General features: G+C 42.0%; 1 protein-coding gene across 13 annotated transcripts in view; it reads right to left on the bottom strand.

The window, feature by feature from the left end:
* Positions 1-18,513, bottom strand: part of LOC105482495 (kinesin family member 13A) — a 230,570-nt gene that overhangs the window by 30,758 nt on the left and 181,299 nt on the right. For 8 of the 13 annotated variants that reach the window (XM_011742633.2, XM_011742632.2, XM_011742634.2 and 5 more), the window contains 8 exons: positions 17,036-17,176; positions 15,973-16,122; positions 12,236-12,397; positions 11,406-11,579; positions 8,868-9,019; positions 6,861-6,993; positions 6,532-6,678; positions 1,351-1,389 (listed from right to left, as the gene is read on the bottom strand). In XM_011742633.2, the coding sequence (XP_011740935.1) occupies positions 1,351-1,389; positions 6,532-6,678; positions 6,861-6,993; positions 8,868-9,019; positions 11,406-11,579; positions 12,236-12,397; positions 15,973-16,122; positions 17,036-17,176 (1,098 nt within the window). The remainder of the gene's footprint in view (positions 1-1,350; positions 1,390-6,531; positions 6,679-6,860; positions 6,994-8,867; positions 9,020-11,405; positions 11,580-12,235; positions 12,398-15,972; positions 16,123-17,035; positions 17,177-18,513) is intronic. The other 5 variants (XM_011742636.2, XM_024793020.2, XM_024793023.2 and 2 more) reach the window with 1 other exon arrangement.

The following is an 18,513-nucleotide window of genomic DNA, read 5'->3' as shown; positions in this document are numbered from 1 at the left end:
AACAGCCACAGGACGTTAGTCAATGGCACTGCTGAGATTCAAGGGGATACTGATATTTCCCTTAAAGGTTCTTCTTAGTGGAATTATGAGTAGGGAAAGAAAATCCATCAATTCTATTAAAAATGCTCTTTGACTTGCCTAATTCTAGTGTAACACTTAAGACGTTACATCAAGAATAGATACCTTTACCTCTGAAACTTTACCAACAGTGTACCCACATTTTTTTCCCCCTGAGACAGAGTTTCGCTCTTGTTGCCCAGGCTGGAGTGCAGTGGCACAGTCTCGGCTCACTGCAACCTCTGCCTCCCAGGTTTAAGCGATTCTCCTGCCTCAGCCTCCCAAGTAGCTGGGATTACAGGCGCGCGCCACCACGCCCAGCTAATTTTTGTACTTTTACTAAAGACGGGGTTTCACCATGTTGGCCAGGCTGGTCTCGAACTCCTGACCTTGTGATCTGCCCGCCTCGGCCTCCCAAAGTGCTGGGATTACAGGCGTGAGCCACTGTGCCCAGCCACTGTACCCACATTTTACATGTAGGAAGGCACATGGGAAAACATCATTTGACGATGTGTGTGGAGAATCCGTACAAAGACTGGGCACCAAACCCAGAAAGCTTCATCCTGGTTTGCTGCTTTGACAATTTATACATAACCCCACACTCCATGATATCAGGCCAGTCAGTGCTGACTAGGTATAATCTCAATTTGTACATCTATATATTTTTTTCTAGATTTCCAACCAGAAAAGGCTGAGATTTAAATTCTATAGGTTATGGAGAACTAAGTGTTACCCAAATGAGAGAAGAAAGCTGGCTAAACAAAACACAATTATGTGCATAAAATGTCTCCAATTTTCCTATTCAGCGAAAGTCTTGTGAAGTAAAATGGCATATTACAACAATACTAGCTCTTGGATGTAAGGAGCAAAATGCACTTTAGCATAGGAAAGGTAAGAGTCTATCTAAAAGATTATGGATGGATAACTACAATATTTTAAGATCATCCATTTTTTAATTAATTAATTTGTAGGAGACTGGAGTTTTATTATTACTCAAATCAGTCTCCAGATCATCCATTTTAATACAGTGATAATGATATTGCTTAGCAATAAGACAGTAAATCAAGATGGCATAGCAAAAAGGCAGTATTTGGTTACAAATTTTGAACTGACAAGGCAATCTATAGAAATAGTATTGTGTTTGAATACATATAAAGCAAATCAAAAGCAAGTGAAAAACTGCATATTCTCGCTCTAGGGCCCTCCTTCCTCCTCCCTGGCCTCTGCTTTGCGAATGCTGGCAATTAGCAGTAGCTGTGCCCCATGCCACAGGATTGACAGCAGTAGCAATACCTGATAACTATCCATATCATCACCATCCTCATCATCTCTCTGGTAGGAAAAAATAAACACAAAGGACAAGCATTTTGTTTTTTAAACAGCATACAGGGAAAATAATTATTTTAAGCTTAACACACATTAAAATGGACAGCTCACATACATAAGCACAATAAAACACTAAATTGAATCTCAAAAATGGTATACTAAATTTAATTCACTTGTCTATAAATAATTTTTCACATAAAGAATCATTGAAACAAATATTTGGCTGGGCTCATGCCTGTAATCCCAACACTTTGGAAGGCTGAGGCAGGAGGATCTCTTGAAGCTAGAAGTTCGAGACCTGCCTGGGCAACATAGCAAGACCCTATCTGTACAAAAAATTTTTTTTAATTAGCTGGATTTGATAGTGTTCACCTGTAGTCCCAGCTACTTGGGAGACTAAAGTGGGATGATCACTTGAGAGGAGGAGATGGAGGCTGCAGTGAGCTCTGGTTATACCACTCCACCTCAGCCTGGGCAGCAGAGCAAGACCTTGTCTCCAAAAAACAAACAAAAAATTAAATAAAATAAGAAATCTCTTAGCTGGGGATAGGAACCAACATAATTGGGCCAGGCCTTACACCACTGTCATACAGACAGCTGATACATATTTTGGGGTAGACTATTTGACTGAGATTTGAGATAGGCTTAGGAAGACAGAATAGCAAAACTACAAGGAAGATTCTCTTGCCCAATCTCAGTTTGAGCAATGAGGCAACTAAGCCTTAAAGGATGAAATGATTTAACCTTACGATCACACAGATAATGGCAGGTCAGAACTGTAAGCCATGTCTGAGGTCTCCAACCTCAGCCATCTTCCCTGATGCAATCATCCCAGGGGAAAGCTGGGGCAACCTCAGGCTATACACATACAAGGGTCTGTACTACACTGTTGAAATAAAAGCAACAGCATACTATTTGGAATATAAGGATCGGTCAGTACTCTCTACTGACCATAACAATCACTTGAAAGAATCACAACTGTCCCAAATACAAGGAAACATTGTAAAATAACTAAATAAAGCAAAAATTTTGGCAAAAACATTTGGCAAAACAAAGTAATCATATTGAAAACAAAAGGGTCTTGGCTGAAAAAAGTTTCCTTAGAAACAAGAATCTAGAATCCCTTAATTTAGATTTATGATTACAAAAGTGCTTTAAGAATATAGTCAAAATTATTTTCATATATACTTCAAAATGAACTGCTTTTTTTTTTTTTATTTTGGTAACCATCATTATCAGTTATGTGACTAACTCATTAAATGCAATCCTAATCTCGAAGCAATTTATCTTGAACTAATGCTTCCTATTAATATAAAAGAACAAATAGCTCTAATTTATCATAATTTTTTTTTTCTTTTTTTTTTTGAGACAGGGTCTCGTTCTGTCTCCCAGGCTGGAGTGCAGTGGCGCAATCTCCACTCACTGCAAGCTCTGTCGCCTCCCAGGTTCACGGCATTCTCCTGCCTCAGCCTCCCGAGAAGCTGGGACTACAGGCGCCCGCCACCACGCCCGGCTAATTTTTTTGTATTTTTAGTAGAGACAGGGTTTCACTATGTTCGCCAGGATGGTCTCGATCTCCTGACCTCGTGATCCGCCCGCCTCGGCCTCCCAAAGTACTGGGATTACAGGCGTGAGCCACCGTGCCCGGCCTAATTTATCATAATTTTAAACTATGGAGGTAGTTCTATTAACTGAAAACTGGCCTAAGCATTCACGATGTAAAATTGTTGCAAAATCAGCATATTCTGCATTGGTTTCAGCTACTGCATCAGAATAATTGTTTTTTTTTTTTTTTGCATGAGAATAGTTCTAAAGCACTGTGTCAACAACAAAAACACTTAACAGACATAACCTGGAACATGGTAGCAAAGAAAAAAAAAAGCCTTTAAAATAGTTACAGTTCAAATTTTAAGAGCACTATGCTCTTTTTTCTTTAAATTTATTTTTATTTTTGTTTATTTATTTATTCTTTGAGATGGACTTTCACTCTGTCACCCAGGTTGGAGAGCAGTGGCGCGATCTCTGCTCACTGCAAGCTCCGCCTCCCGGGTTCATGCCATTCTCCTGGACCCCAGCCTGGGTGACAGAGTGAGACTCACAAAAAATAAAAAAAGAAGCAAATAGTTGATCTTTGGAATGTTCCTCAAATGAGAACATTTGCTTAGCTGATGATCCATACACTGCAGGTCACGGCCTCCCGAGTAGCTGGGACTACAGGTGCCCACCACCACGCCCGGCTAATTTTTTGTATTTTTAGTAGAGACGGGGTTTTACTATGTTAGCCAGGATGGTCTCGATCTCCTGACCTGGTGATTCGCCTGCTTCAGCCTCCCAAAGTGCTGGGATTACAGGCATGAGCCACTGCGCCTGGCCAAGAGCACTATGCTCTTAAAGAGCATATAGCACTGGGGAAAGGCTAATATTTTAAAGTTTGTAATTTGACAAAAATCAGTTTTAACTCAGAGGTAGAGCTGTTTTTAAAAAAATGCAAATAGTTGCTGGGTGTGGTGGCTCACACGTGTAATACCAGCACTTTGGGAGGACCAGGCAGCAGGATCATTTGAGGTGAGGAGTTTGAGACCAGCCTGGCCAACATGGTGAAACCCCATCTCTACTAAAAATACAAAAATTAGCTGGGCGTGGTGGTTCGTGCCTGTAATACCAGCTACTCGGGAGGCTGAAGCAGGAGAATCGCTTGGACCAGGGAGATGGAGGATGCAGTGAGCTGAGATCGTGCCACTGCACTCCAACCTGGGTGACAGAGAGAGACTCCATCTCCAAAAAACACAAAAAACATAAAACAAAACAAAAAAAACACTGGGCACAGTGGCTCACGCCTGTAATCCTAGCACTTTGGGAGGTTGAGGCGGAAGGATCGCAAGGTCAGGAGTTCAAGACCAGCCTGGCCAACATGGTGAAACCCCCACCTCTACTAACAATACAAAAATTAGCCAGACACGTTGGCAGGCGCCTGTAATCCCAGCTACTCTGGAGTCTGAGGCAGGAGAATCGCTTGAACCCAGGAGGCGGAGGTTACCGTGATCTGAGATCGCACCACTGTACTCCAGTCTGGGTGACAGAATGAGACTCAAAAAAAGAAAAAAAAAAAAGCAGCAAATAGTTGATCTTTGGAATATTCCTCAAATGAGAACATTTAGTTAGTTGATGATCCATATACTGCAGGTCACGGCTTGAAGCAAACAAACTCAATGTTTTATTGAGCATCAGAGATTTATTAAGCCACAAGGACTTCAGGATTATGTGGACAAGGACCTCAGGATTATTAAGTCTACCTCATCATTTTGGAGAAAAGGGGAACTCAAAGTTTAAATTATACAGCCAAGATAACCATTTAGTAAAGCTCAACTAGACTTAAGAACCCAGGTCTCCTGACTCTAAGTCTAGTGTTCTCTTTCAACTGTGCAGCCACGTAGAAGCTGATGGCTAAGTGAAGGACTGAACTGCTATGAGAATACCTACAATCCCATTTCCTGCTCCACAGGCTGCACACACACAAGGAAAAGTCTGGTGAAGACTGCCAAACCACAGCAGCCCTGTCCTTGCACCCACACTCATACTCTGAATGAAGTGTGGACAGATGTTCCAAGCTAGAGGGAATTTTGGGCTTGAAGAGGGAAGGCAGCGTCTGACAAAGCTATTACTGCCTTGAAGTCCAATAGTCTGTGCACTGACTTTTAGCTTTCAGAAAAGTCTTTGCCTAAAAGCCATGAAGCCAAAAGGAAACCGAGATAGAAGAGAAAACATCCTCGAGATTGGCTGGGCTTAGACTCAGACTCCACAGAGGAGAAATGTTTTCTCCTCAGCACGATAGGGAGAGTGCTCCCAAACAGATATGGCGGTGAGGGAGGCAGATTTAACAGTGATTCTTTCCAGTTCCTAATTCGTATCTGGTAGTAAACTGGGGACTCAATGAAGCACACACATTTTTTTTAGGCTACTGGGGGACAAGTTCCTAATTTTATTTGTTTTGAGACAGAGTCTTCCTCTGTCACCCAGGCCGGAGTGCAGTGGCGTGATCTTGGCTCACTTGCAGCCTCTGCCTCCCGGGTTCAAATGATTCTCATGCCTCAGCCTCCTGAATAGCTGAGACAACAGTCATGTGGCCACCACACCTGGCTAATTTTTTGCATTTTTAGTAGGGACGGGCTTTCGCCATGTTGGTCAGGCTGGTCTCGAACTCCTGGGCTCAAGTGATCCTCCCACCTCAGCCTCCCAAAGTGCTGGGATTATAGGCATGAGCAAACGTGCCTGGCCAAGTTCCTAATTTTAGAGATTCTTTTCATGGAGTACTGAATGTTCTGACTGATAATATGATCAGTTCTTAGAGGTTTTCGTCTTTTTATTTTAAAAATGAGAATACAATGTTTAGGAAATCAAGATGTAATGAACAAAAATGATCATAAGGACAAATTTTAACAAAAGAAGTAAAGCTTTCAAAGAACTGGTTGATTATGACAATGTATGAAAATAATTTTACACTATAAATAAAAGTGGTCAGGCATGGTGGCTCATGCCTGCAATCCCTGCACTTTGGGAGGCTGAGGCAGGAGGATCACTTGAGTCCAGGAATTTGAGACCAGGGTCGGCAACAGAATGACACACCCTACTCTACAAAAAATAAAAGAATCAGCTGGGCGTGGTGACGTGTGCCTGTAGTCCCAGCTACTTAGGAAGCTGAGGTGGGAGGACTGTTTGAGCCCAGGAGGTCAAGGCTGCAGTAAGCCATGATCACACCGCTGTACTCCAACCTGGGCAACAAAGCAAAACCTTATCTTTAAAAAAAAAATACAAAAAAACCCCCAAAAAGTAGATCAGGTCAAGCAGTAATGCCAAAGATACAACATATTTTAGGCCAGATATAAAATAAAATCTGCCTAAAGTAAATGACTACTATAGCATTAGGATGTGTGTGTTTATAAACAGAATTATTATTAACCGACACTAAGCAAACAGATTTTAAAGCTAGAAAAAAGGCAATGGATGGAAATGTGAACTGGGGGAAGACCTACGGTTAAGGCAAGGAATTCTGTTATATTCGCAAAAAGGTCCCCATCGGAGATCATTAAATGCCTTATTTCTGCATTAACCAAGCTTTGTTAAATACTGTTTCAAGACTGCTTGTCTTACCTGGTAACTGTCCAGCCCTCTCTGGAGTTTGGTGGACCTGGCAGTCACACAACCGATGGATACCGAAAGGATGGCTTCAACCATAAGCGGCAGTGTCCCCGAATGCTGCACAGGTTTCACCGTGACTTGCACTCTACGGGAATGACCCTGAAGAGGGTGGGCAGGGGTATGAGTGCCAGGAATAATAATGAAGAGGAAGGGGATAAAGAAGGGGAAAAGGATTAGAGAACAAAGATACAAATAGTTAGAAAATCCCCAGAAACTATGTGTAAGAGTGGAACAGAGAGAAAACATTAAAAAAAAAAAAAAAACGAAAACAAACCCAGTACCTGTCTAAGTTGAAAGATGCCTCCTGTGTTGACATCTTTTGCCTGATGAAGTTCCACGGCAGCATACTCCCCTAACTCATTCAATTCTAATATGGAGATCCACATTTCTATTCTTCGCGTTACTTCATTCCACCTGCAGAAACACATTCCAACAAGCAAGAGCCTCACTGTCCAGCCACACTGTTAGTAACAGTAATAAGCCACCATTCACTGAGCACTTACTATGTGCTAGGCACTCTGCCATGTATCTCGTATAAGTTACTTCCTTATTTAACTCTCAAAACCACCCTGTCATATTGTTTCTATTTATTTTATTGAGGTAGACTGAAATGTCCACATCTTGAGTATACAGTTCGATGAGTTTTGAGAAATGCATATATGAGTGTAACTTGCCCTATCACCTCAGAAAGTTTGCTCATACCCATTCCCATTCAATCCCCACACTCCCGTAGCAACCGTGTAACTCAGAGATTAGTTTTGCCTGTTCTAGAACTCCAGATAAATGGAATCGCACATTATGTATTCTTGCGTCTGGCTTCTTTCATTCAGCATAATGTTTCTGAGATTCATCCAAATGGATAAAAAGTTTTTTTCTTTTTTAATGCAGAGTAATACTTTATTTATGAATAATACCAATTTATCCCCATTCACTCACTGAAGGATATTTGGGCTATTTGCAATTTGGGGATACCATGAATAACAATGCTATGAACATCACATAGGCCGGGTGTGGTAGCTCACACTTGTAATTCCAGCACTTTGGGAGGCCAAGGCAGGTGGATCACCTGAGGTCAGGAGTTCGAGACTAGCCTGGCCAACATGGTGAAACCCTGTCTCTATTAAAAAGAAAAAAAAAAAAAAAAAATTAGCCAGGCATGGTGGCAAAGGCCTGCAAGCCCAGCTACTCAGGAGGCTGAGGCAGGAGACTCACTCCAGTAGGTGGAGGCTGCAGTGAGCTAAGATCGCACCACTGCACACTCCAGCCTGGGAGACAGAGTAAGACTCCAACTCAAAAAAAAAAACAACATTGTGTACAATTCTATTGTGGACTGACATTTTCATTTATCTTGGGTAAATACCTATGAGTGGGATTCTCGGGTCATAAAAGAGGCGAATGATCAACTTGACAAGAAAATGCCAGTTTTCCTCCAGATTGTGGCTTGTGTATTCATTTTCGTAGTGGTCTTTTGATGAGCACGTGCTTCTAATTTTGATTAAGTCCAACTTAAACAATTTTTTTCTTCCATGGTTAGCACTTTCTGTGGCCTTTCTGAGAATATGTGACTATCTCAAAATCCTGTGTTCTTCTGTAAGCGTTATAGTTTAAGCTTTCATATTTAAGGTTACATATGATTCATCTCAAATTAATTTTTGTATATGGTGTGAAGTCAAGAACAAGGGTGATTTTTCTCCACAGAGATGTAGTTGTTTCAGTCTCATTTGTTGATAGGACATACAATTCCTCATTGGGTAGTTTCTTTCATCATTTTCATTTTACAAAGGAGGAAATAGGATCAGAGAAGGCTGGCTTCCTTCCCTCCCTCCTTCTCTCCCTCCCTTCCTCTCTTCCTCCCTCCCTTCCTTCCTTCCTTCTTTTTTTTTGAGACAGAGTCTTACTCTGTCACCCAGGCTGGAGTGCAGTGGCACAATCTTGGCTCACTGAAACCTCCACCTACCGGGTTCAAGAGATTCTCCTGCCTCAGCCTCCTGAGTAGCTGGGATTATAGGCACATGCCACCATGCCTGGCTAATATTTGTATTTTTAGTACAGACAGGGTTTCACCATGTTGGCCAGGCTGGTCTCTAACTCTTGACCTCATGATCCGCCCGCCTCGGCCTCCCAAAGTGCTGGATTAGAGGCATAAGCCACCGTGCCTGGCCATTCTTTTTTTTTTATTAAATGATTTTATTTTTTTTTATGAGCAGCCTCCTAGGCCAGAGTAGGTTCAGAGACTGCTCAAGTCCTAGTCTTGACCTTGTATCTAAAACTGACAGCCAAGTACAAACCTGTCATGCAGTGTTCTTGTCTTAGCATGAAGAGAATCAACCTCCCAGATGGAGGTGCCATTTCCAGCACACCGGTGGCCCCACACTTCAATGGCCAGTGCTCCATCTGAAATGAACTCCAGAAATTCTTCCGTTACATTCACCACATAGTCCTGGGGTAAGTGGGGGAAAGCACAAGAATTATGCTTAAAGGAGTCTGTGAAATTTCCTTTTGACCTTTCAACTGTTATATTTATTTTAGAGTATGTTAGCCTGATCTCGACCTTAAATCCATCTCTTCTGTTTTACAGAAAACCATAAAGAACCACAGAATATTAGATCTGAAAGGAAAATTGGGAGGCAATTTAATTCAACCTGTTTCTTTTTTTTTGAGACGGAGTCTTGCTTCATTGCCCAGGCTGGAGTGCAGTAGCGCGATCTCCGCTCACTGTAAGCTCCGCCTCCCAGGTTCACGCCATTCTCCTGCCTCAGCCTCCCGAGTAGCTGGGACTACAGGCGAACGTCACCACATCAGGCTAATTTTTAAATTTTTAGTAGAGACGGGGTTTCACCGAGTTAGCCAGGATGGTCTCGATCTCTTGACCTTGTGATCCACCCACCTCAGCCTCCCAAAGTGCTGGGATTACAGGCGTGAGCCACCATACCCAGCCTCAACCTGTTTCTTGTATCAATAAAGAAAATGAAGAAAGCAAATTGTCCAAAGTCATATGGTTTGTTAGTTACAGAGCTGAATCTACATTGTCTTACACTTGGTTCATTCTCAGGTCCACAGGACCAGTCTGATTTTCAGGTGGCACAGACTAACTCAATGAACTGTTCCTTGCCATGGCTTAGGAGAATAATAACAGAATTAAATTTTATATGGTTATCTTCATGACTTTATGCTCTTGCTTTTAAGCTTTCCTACCCTATCTCCTCTTTCTAAAACACAGACAGACTGGGCACGGTGACTCGTGTCTGTAATCCCAGCACTTCGGGAGGCCGAGGTAGGAGGATAGCTGGAGCCCAGGAGATAGTGACCAGCCTGGGCAACAAAACGAGATCCTGTCTCTATAAAGTAAAAATTAGCCAGGTGTGGTGGTGCATGCCTGTAGTCCCAGCTACTCAGGAGGCTGAGGCAGGAGGATTACTCGAGCCCAGGAGTTCGAGGCTACAGTGAGCAATGATTATGCCACTGCACTCCAGCCTGGGCAACAGAGTGAGACATCGTCTTTAAAAACAAAAACAAACCCAAACAGATGATTGTGAGGAAATGAATACTGAACTGACCGAGATGGGTGGCAAATCACCCAGAGAAACGCAGTAGGCAACGAGCCAAGCTAATTTTCTTTCCATTAGTCTCTCAGTGGAATCTCAGGTGAAGACATCTCTTGTGATGCTAATTTGCAGAAACAGTTGTGCTATATTTATTTAACCATATAGCATCTGCTTTTCAGTCTATTTTATTTGAAGATAGACCCAGAATTTAAGAAGAAAAACAAACTTCATGACAATCTATACATTTTAGAGATGAAAAAACTCCAAGATCACAAGAGCCCAGAAGCTCTGGGACTAGCATTTATTAAAACAGCTGTTAACCAGAACACACTTGAAATTCAGATTTCATCTTTCTAAACAAGCAGCTTTGTGGATTCAAAGAAAGATGGGGAATATTTAAAAGAATATTCAGAGAACAACAATAAAAATGATTAATAAAGATTTTGAGGAACAGACTTGGTGAATACAGATAAATGTAGGCTATTTGTTTTCAGAAAAAGAAAAACTTGACAGCCTTTACCTATGTGAAATTTTATAGGTGGTGATATGGGTTAGTTTTCTAAGTGTAGAACCAGAAAGAATAAGCATGATTTGCAAAAGAAGGGGTCTTGAGTATCTATGAAGGGTTGTCTAAGGAAAATCAAAACTACAGAGAGGATGGAGCTGGTCTTTCAGAAATGACTTCTCAGCAGTCCCTTGTGAAAGCCAGGAAGAGTATATGATGTCTCAAAGGAGATCCAACCACATTCACCACAAATTCACCTTTCCCTTTTTCTATTTTCTCATATGACTTGTGAGGAAATCTACATGAAATATATCACTCATATGACACATTAGAATGTAATGCTATCTTCCTAAGAATGAGATATGTAGCAACTTACATGTTAAGACGTACAAATTCTGAAATACGTATAATGTGATCCCACTTTTGTATAGCATTTTTAAAGAACTTACGTGTGCATGATATAAAAGGGTGTTTGTACATATGTTATCATACACATATAAAAGATGTAGAGCATAGAAAGTAGTTTAATGAAATATGTAGCAACCTGTCATTGGTGGTTTATATCTTTGGGGAACAAGACTGTTGGTAGAGATCTTTGAGATTTTATTTTAAATATTTGTAAACTATTTGCATGTGTAAGAAGGTACATTTTTGAGGTTAAAACATCCTAATAAACATATTATACTTAAAACAAATGCTCATGGGGACAATCGATTATTGAACTGCACCCGTTTCTGCTGCTTCCTGCCCAGCTCATCTGGTAACGGCATCTATACCTTACAGTGGGAGAAGGTCACTGTGTACTGGGCGTCCTTGGACTGTGGTGAAGGCACCTCGGGGTCTACCACTGGGGCAGCCACCGTAGACTCACACTGGTCCCAGAATGTATATTGACAGAAGACGAAATTTGAGAGGTTCAAGGGCAGTCCCGTTGCTTCTTTAATTTTTACCTGAAGAGATAAACAATACAAATAAAACTCCAATAAACACTAAACATTCTTTTATTTCAGCTACCTCAAATTTAACAGTAAGCAATTAAATAAATCGGTCATCCATTTGACATCTGAAAATATTATATCTGACACTGTGACACTAAGGATTGTATCGATAATGAAATCTGTACCACAGTTCTGTAACTATAGTATACAAACTTGGCAACAAATACACACATCCCTGCAAAAGCTTCCTGAAGGGGTGGCCTGCCCCTCCACACCTGTGGGCATTTCTCATCAGGTGGAACGAGAGACTTGAGAAAAGAAAGAGACACAGAGACAAAGTATAAAGAAAGAAAACAATAACAGTCTGATCTCTCTTTCTTTTCCCCCACACTTCCTAATGACTGAGGCTACCTTTAACAGAAAAACATAATTCACTAAGCAACATACACTTCTTGCATGTCAAATACATAGATACTTTTGAAATCTGATGCAACTGTCAATAGAAAGTGTGCTATATTTCTGAAAACAAAGTACTGTCCACCATTGTATCTGCTGTTACAAAATTCAACTTTTACTACCCTGGATGAAAAACTCTCATAAGATTTTTTGTAAAATGGTTTTGCATGAAAAAGGTCATTCATATGAGCCTCCCATCACTGTCCTCTCACCCGACATGTCAGTTTTTTGACTCGGTGAATGATTTCCCCGCTGCTGTCTACAACTTCAAGGCTCCCACTTTCACTGGAATTCTCCGAAGAGTCATCCTCCACCACACGCTCTGGAACAGCTCCTGTAACACGCATCACTTCCACGTGGAGACGCCCTGCAACCTGGGTCAAGGAACCAGAGCACCTCAGAGTTAACAGACGTCTTGTGGGCAACCTCGACCTAAGACAGACGTGCCTTCTACAATGAAACTGGACAGGGGCTCTGCAGCTGCTGCTTGGTCATCTTCGGTAACGGGAGCCCTGCTACTACCAGAGCAGCCCATTCCACCACTTGCCCCTGTGATTGTCCTGCCTTAGTGTGAGCCAAATTTGCCTCCCTGCAACTTGCCTTCTGGAGTCATCCTCAAACGTATCCTTCCACAGGACAGCCCAGGAATAGCTTAAAGGCAGCTCTCACAGTCTACCTGGAGTCATCTAGTATCCATGTGTTGTTTTTTTTTTTCCCCAAGACAGAGTCTTGCTCTATAATCCAGGCTGGAGTGCAGTGGCACGATCTCAGCTCACTGCAACCTCCGCCTCCTAGGTTCAAGCGATTCTCCTGCCTCAGCCTTCTGAGTAGATGGGATTACAGGTGCGTGCCACCAAGCCCAGGTAATTTTTTTTTTTTGAGACGATGTCTAGCTCTGTCACCGAGGTTGGAGTGCAGTGGCACGATCTTGGCTCATGGCAACCTCTGCCTCCTGGGTTCAAGTGATTCTCCCGCCTTAGCCTCCCAAGTAGCTGGAATTACAGGTGCCTGCCACCATGCCCAGCAAATTTTTCTATTTTTAGTAGAGACAGGGTTTCACTGTGTTGGCCAGGCTGGTCTCGAACTCCCGACCTCATGATCCGCATGCCTCGGCCTTCCAAAGTGCTGGAATTACAAGCGTAAGCCACTGTGTCCAGCCAATTTTTGTATTTTTAGTAAAGACGGGTTTTCACCGTATCAGCCAGGCTGGTCTCGAACTCCTGACCTGGTGATCTGCCTGCATTGGCCTCCCAAAGTGCTGAGATTATAGGCGTGAGCCACTGCATCTGACTATCCATGTTTTTTAAAATATTCATGTGAGTGAATATAAAATGCTTAATTCACTTATTCATTTGACCAAAGAGCTAGCTCATGAAATACCAAAATAAAAACAGGTTCTGCCATCAGGGAGCAGTCAAAGGAGGCAAGACAGAGAAGTAACTCGCTAACAGGCCAGGTGTGGTGGCTCAAGCCTGTAATCCCAGCACTTTGGGAGGCCGAGGTGGGTGAATCACCTTAGGTTAGGAGTTCAAGACCAGCCTGGCCAACATGATGAAACCTTGTCTCTACTAAAAATACAAAATAATAAAAAAAAAAATTAGCCAGGCATGGTGGGTCACACCTGTAGTCCCAGCTACTTGGGAGGCTGTGGCAGGAGAACTGCTTGAACAGGGGAGGGCAGAGGTTGCAGTGAGCCGAGATCGCACCACTGCACTCTAACCTGGGCAACGGAGTGAGACTCGGTCTCAAACAACAACAGCAACAAAACTCACCAATAACAGCATAGATTAGTTGCTATAATAGATACATGTGCGAGTGGTTATAGGATAAACTTACCCACCAGCAAATATTTACCAAGAACTAACTGTGCCAGGAACTGTGCTAAGTGCTGTGCATCCAACAGCAAACCAAATTGACAAGGTTCCTGGGCTCGGGCAGCTTTTATTCTCTTGAGATTGGAGAATGGGTGTATAACTCAGACTGGGGCTGAGAGCAGGATGAAGGAGGGTTCCATAAAGCAGTGCCATTAGATCTAATCCAGGAGGAACAGCATATTGAAAGCCACACAAATATGAGGAAAGTTATTTTAAAACTTTTTCATTAAAAGGCTTTAAATTTTCTATCATGGTGGCTCTCTGGATAGGAGTCAGTTTAACCATGTTTCTCTTAAAGCTGGCTGCACAGAATCAAATTAGAGGAAAAGGATTATTCTGAAATTTGCATTCTTGGAGTGCTTTAATTGTCTTAATTATCTCTCGTCACACAGTTTCAGGTTGTAATAACTGTGGCTGTCACTACACATGTGTCCAAGGTGACACATGTTCTGGTAGTGCGCTGTCATCCTAAACAGGGAAGGTTATTTTTAAAGGTAGATTAGATCCAACTTCCACACAGCAATTGGCACTGGCACCAAGGACCTAAGAGAAATCACATGATGATATCTGAGAAGTAAGACAAATACGGAAGAAGCAGTAAGATGAGGGAAGAAAGGAAATAAAAGAAATCAGAAGATAGTTGTTCTTAATTTTTTTTTTTTAATGCTTTTCGATAATCTAATTCACTTTAATATAATTTCAGGGGGATTCATGGAATACTCAAAGCACACCATAGACTCCAAATTAAGAAGTCCTGAGCTAGGGACTCAGCCACTGAATCACTCTGCCATCTTAATTGTGCTCACTTTTTCTTTCTGAGACAGGGTCTCGCTCTGTTGTCCAGGCTGGCCTGCATTGGTATGATCACGGCTCACTGCAGCTTAGACCTACCTGGGCTTTGGTGATCCTCCCACCTCAGCCTCCTGAGTAGCTGGGACTATGGGTGCTCATCACCATGCCTGGTTAATTACTATTATTATTTTTTTGAGACAGAATCTCGCTCTGTCACCCAGGTTGGAATGCAGTGGTGTGATCTTGGCTCACTGCAACTTCTGCCTCCTGGGTTCAAGCGATTCTCCTGCCTCAGCCTCCCAAGTAGCTGGGACTACAGGTGCCCGCCACCATGCCTGGCTGATTTTTTTGTATTTTTAGTAGAGATGGGGTTTCACCATATTGGCCAGGCTGGTCTCAAACTCCTGACCTTGTGATCCACCCGCCTCAGCCTCCCAAAGTGCAGGGATTACAGGCGTGAGCGATTGCGCCCTGTCCATGCTTGGTCAATTTTTAAACTTCTTTTTTAGAGATGGGGTCTCACAATGTTGACCAGGCTAGTTTCAGACACCTAACTGTGCCCATTTTTCTCATGGGAAAAAGCACCGTTAGGCACTGGTCCTCTGGAACAGAATGTCCATGGCGTGTTTCCATAGTGGATGGTGGGCTGTGCACCTATACCCAACAACTGGGAACGTGGGTCTATACTGCAGCTTCACTTTGGGCAGAATGGCATCTTATTCTTCGCCTGCTCTAAGAATCACAAGAAATAACTTGGTAGTTCAAGGTACATTTTCTGAAATACCTTATGCCTACCTAGGCCACTATATCTAAATAGCTGAAACACCAGAGTTTAAAAGGAGGGTAACAAGCAGTCATTGAAGCCTGTTTTGTCTGAGTACTCTGGATTGCAAAATAATCCTCCTAAGCTGTATCTTATAAAGACCATTTAGGGGCCAGGAAGGAACTAGAGTATATTGCAAAAGTATGAGATTACCTTTAAAAAGAGAGAGCAATATGGGGCACAGAGCTGAATATGGTTTCCAAAATATTTCCAATTTGATTAAAACAAAGAAAAAACTTGTGACCTCCAAATATTAAATGTGTTATAATAATCCTTTAAGACCATGACTTAATCCTCAAGCTTCTAATATCGATTATTAGTAGAGAAAGAAGAATGCAGATCTTGACTATTTGCCTTAGTTTCTTGATCCACCTCAAGAACACAGCTTAAACAGAATGAAAAACAAAATAAAACGAAAAACTTGAACCACCATCGTTCTCCAAGGCTGGCCTGTGCTTACCTCCCCCTGCTGGCTGATGATAGGGACTGCATACTGGAGTTTCACATCGCAGAAGAGGCATTCCAAGAACACATTCGCCACCCCGATGAGGTTGTGATTCTCTTGGGCTTCATAGAAAGGGTCACCTCGTTTCCCGCAGAGTCTCTTTGCCTGAGCAGTAGGAGGAGCCAGTGAGTGCATGAATAAGAAACACAACATCAATTTAAATAATATTATTTAAAACTAGAGTTTGAAAAAAAATTTAAAGAATCTATCCATTTAAACAGGAAGTAAAATTAGAATGTCACATAAAGAAAAACTAAATTAGCCAGGTGTGGTGGTGCATGCCTGTGGTCCCAGCTACTCAGGAGGCTGAGGCACGAGAATCGCTTGAACCCAGGAGATGGAGGTTTCAGTGAACCGAGATCACACCACTCCAGCCAGAGTGAGACTCTGTCTCCATTAAAAAAAAAAAAAAATTAGCCCATAGGAGGGGCCTGCTTGCTGGGGAGCTAAGTGATGCCTGTGCAGAGGATTCCTCTTCAGTCCCTGCCTTGTCGTCCCTACCCACCTCACCTGCAGCTTTTTCATTTCATCCCCTTTGCTTTGCCTCATCTCCTTTGCCAAGTCTTCTTTTCCACTGCTAATGTCCAAAAAACGGATTATGCAAGCTAAAATTACTCTTAGTAATCTACCCAGCCATGATCACAGCTAGGGGTGTGTGAACACACATTAATGAATGTGAAATCCACACTGGCTCCAGCCAAGCTGATTTTTCACAGCACCGATAAAATGGCATAAATTTACTTCATTCTACTTCTTTTCACTTGAAATGTAGTAAACATGAAGCCAGATAAGAATCTACTATACGTTTTCTTCATTTAGTTCCCATCTGTGTGGGGATCACGTGTTATATTACTGATTCGACTTAGCACTTCTTTCAAAATCACTTGTAATTTATTTTCCTGATATAAATGTCTCAAGTATCATCAGCACATCTGTGTGTGTGTGTGTGAGATGCTAAATCGCTTATATTCTCTGTTTTTAACACGACAAAATCTCCTTTACATTTTGTCTCTTTTACCTCAGGAACTTTTTCCTTCCATTCTTGGTAAAGGTCTCTCATATCAATTAATTTATTCTCCAGCTTCTCGATGGTCCACACTTGGGTGCTCTTTCCTTTCCTCCTCACTTGGATAGCTGGCTCACTCACTATTGCACCTCTCTGCATAAGGAAGAAAAAACAAACTGTTATAACTCCTTTTTCGATTGCTAAAGTAATATATATACAACAGTAACATAGTAAGTTTGCAAAACACATACATGTATACAAAAGAAGATAAAATTCTACCACCTAGAGGGATAGTCTGATTTATTTTCTCTCTTCTATGTACACTCATGCACACTTAACTTTTATCACAATCAAGACTAAACAAAAGTATAACTTCACACCCCAATCCTCTCTCCAGTTTTGATATTGTGATCATTTTTCTTGTATTGTTAAATATTCTTCATAAACATGAATTTTTTTTTTTTTTTTTTTAAGATAGGGTCTTGCTCTATCACCCAAGCTGTAGTGAAGTGGTATGATCTTAGCTCACTACAACCTTGACCTCCTGGGCTCAAGCAATCCTCCCACCTCAGCCTCCCAAGCAGCTGGGACTACAGGCACATGACATCATGACGGACTATTTTTATTTTTTTTTTGCATTTTTTTGTATAGATGGGGTTTTGTAACATTGCCCAAGCTGGTCTCAAACTCCTGTACTCAAGTGATCTGCCCACCTTGGCCTGCCAAAGGGCTAGGATTATAGGTGAGAGCCACCAGACCCAGTCATAGACATGATTTTTTAATGGCAACATAGCAGTATCCATAGCATTTGGATCTACTATACATTTGACTAATTATTCTATTGTTTGACATCATGTCTGTTTCAAGTTTTTGCTATTATAAAGTCCACTATGATAAGCATCCTGGACACTTCAATGACTATGGGCTTAGAATAAATTTCCCAAAGGGGAACTACTAGGTCAAAAGAGTAAAACCCAGCAAGACTGATAAGATACTCCCTGACTCATTTTCTAGCTTGCTTGCTGGAAGAAAAAATGAATGGATGAAAAACAATTTTCTTACTTTATTTAAATTTAGTTTTTCTTTTTTTCTGAGTCATAGAAAAACAATTTTCTGGCTGGGCACGGTGGCTCATGCCTGTAATCCGAGCACTTTGGGTGACCAAGTTTGGTGGATCACCTGAGGTCAGGAGTTTGAGACCAGCCTGACCAACACGGTGAAACCCCACCTCTACTAAAAATACAAAATTAGCTGGGCGTGGTGGCACATGCCTGTAATCCCAGCCACTTGGGAGGTTGAGGCAAGAGAATCACTTGAACCTAGGAGGCGGAGGTTGTAGTGAGCCAATACCATGTCACTGCACTCCAGCCTGGTCAAAGAGTGAAACTCCATCTCAAAAAACAACTGTTGCAGGAAGTCAGGAACCCTGAACGGAGGGACCAGCTGGAACTGTGGCAGAGGAACATGAATTGTGAAGATTTCATGGACAT

The sequence above is a fragment of the Macaca nemestrina genome, chromosome 5, assembly GCF_043159975.1.
Source record: "Macaca nemestrina isolate mMacNem1 chromosome 5, mMacNem.hap1, whole genome shotgun sequence".
NCBI lineage: Eukaryota > Metazoa > Chordata > Mammalia > Primates > Cercopithecidae > Macaca > Macaca nemestrina.
Note: the sequence above shows the minus strand (reverse complement) of the source record. Positions and strands in the feature narration are given on the sequence as shown.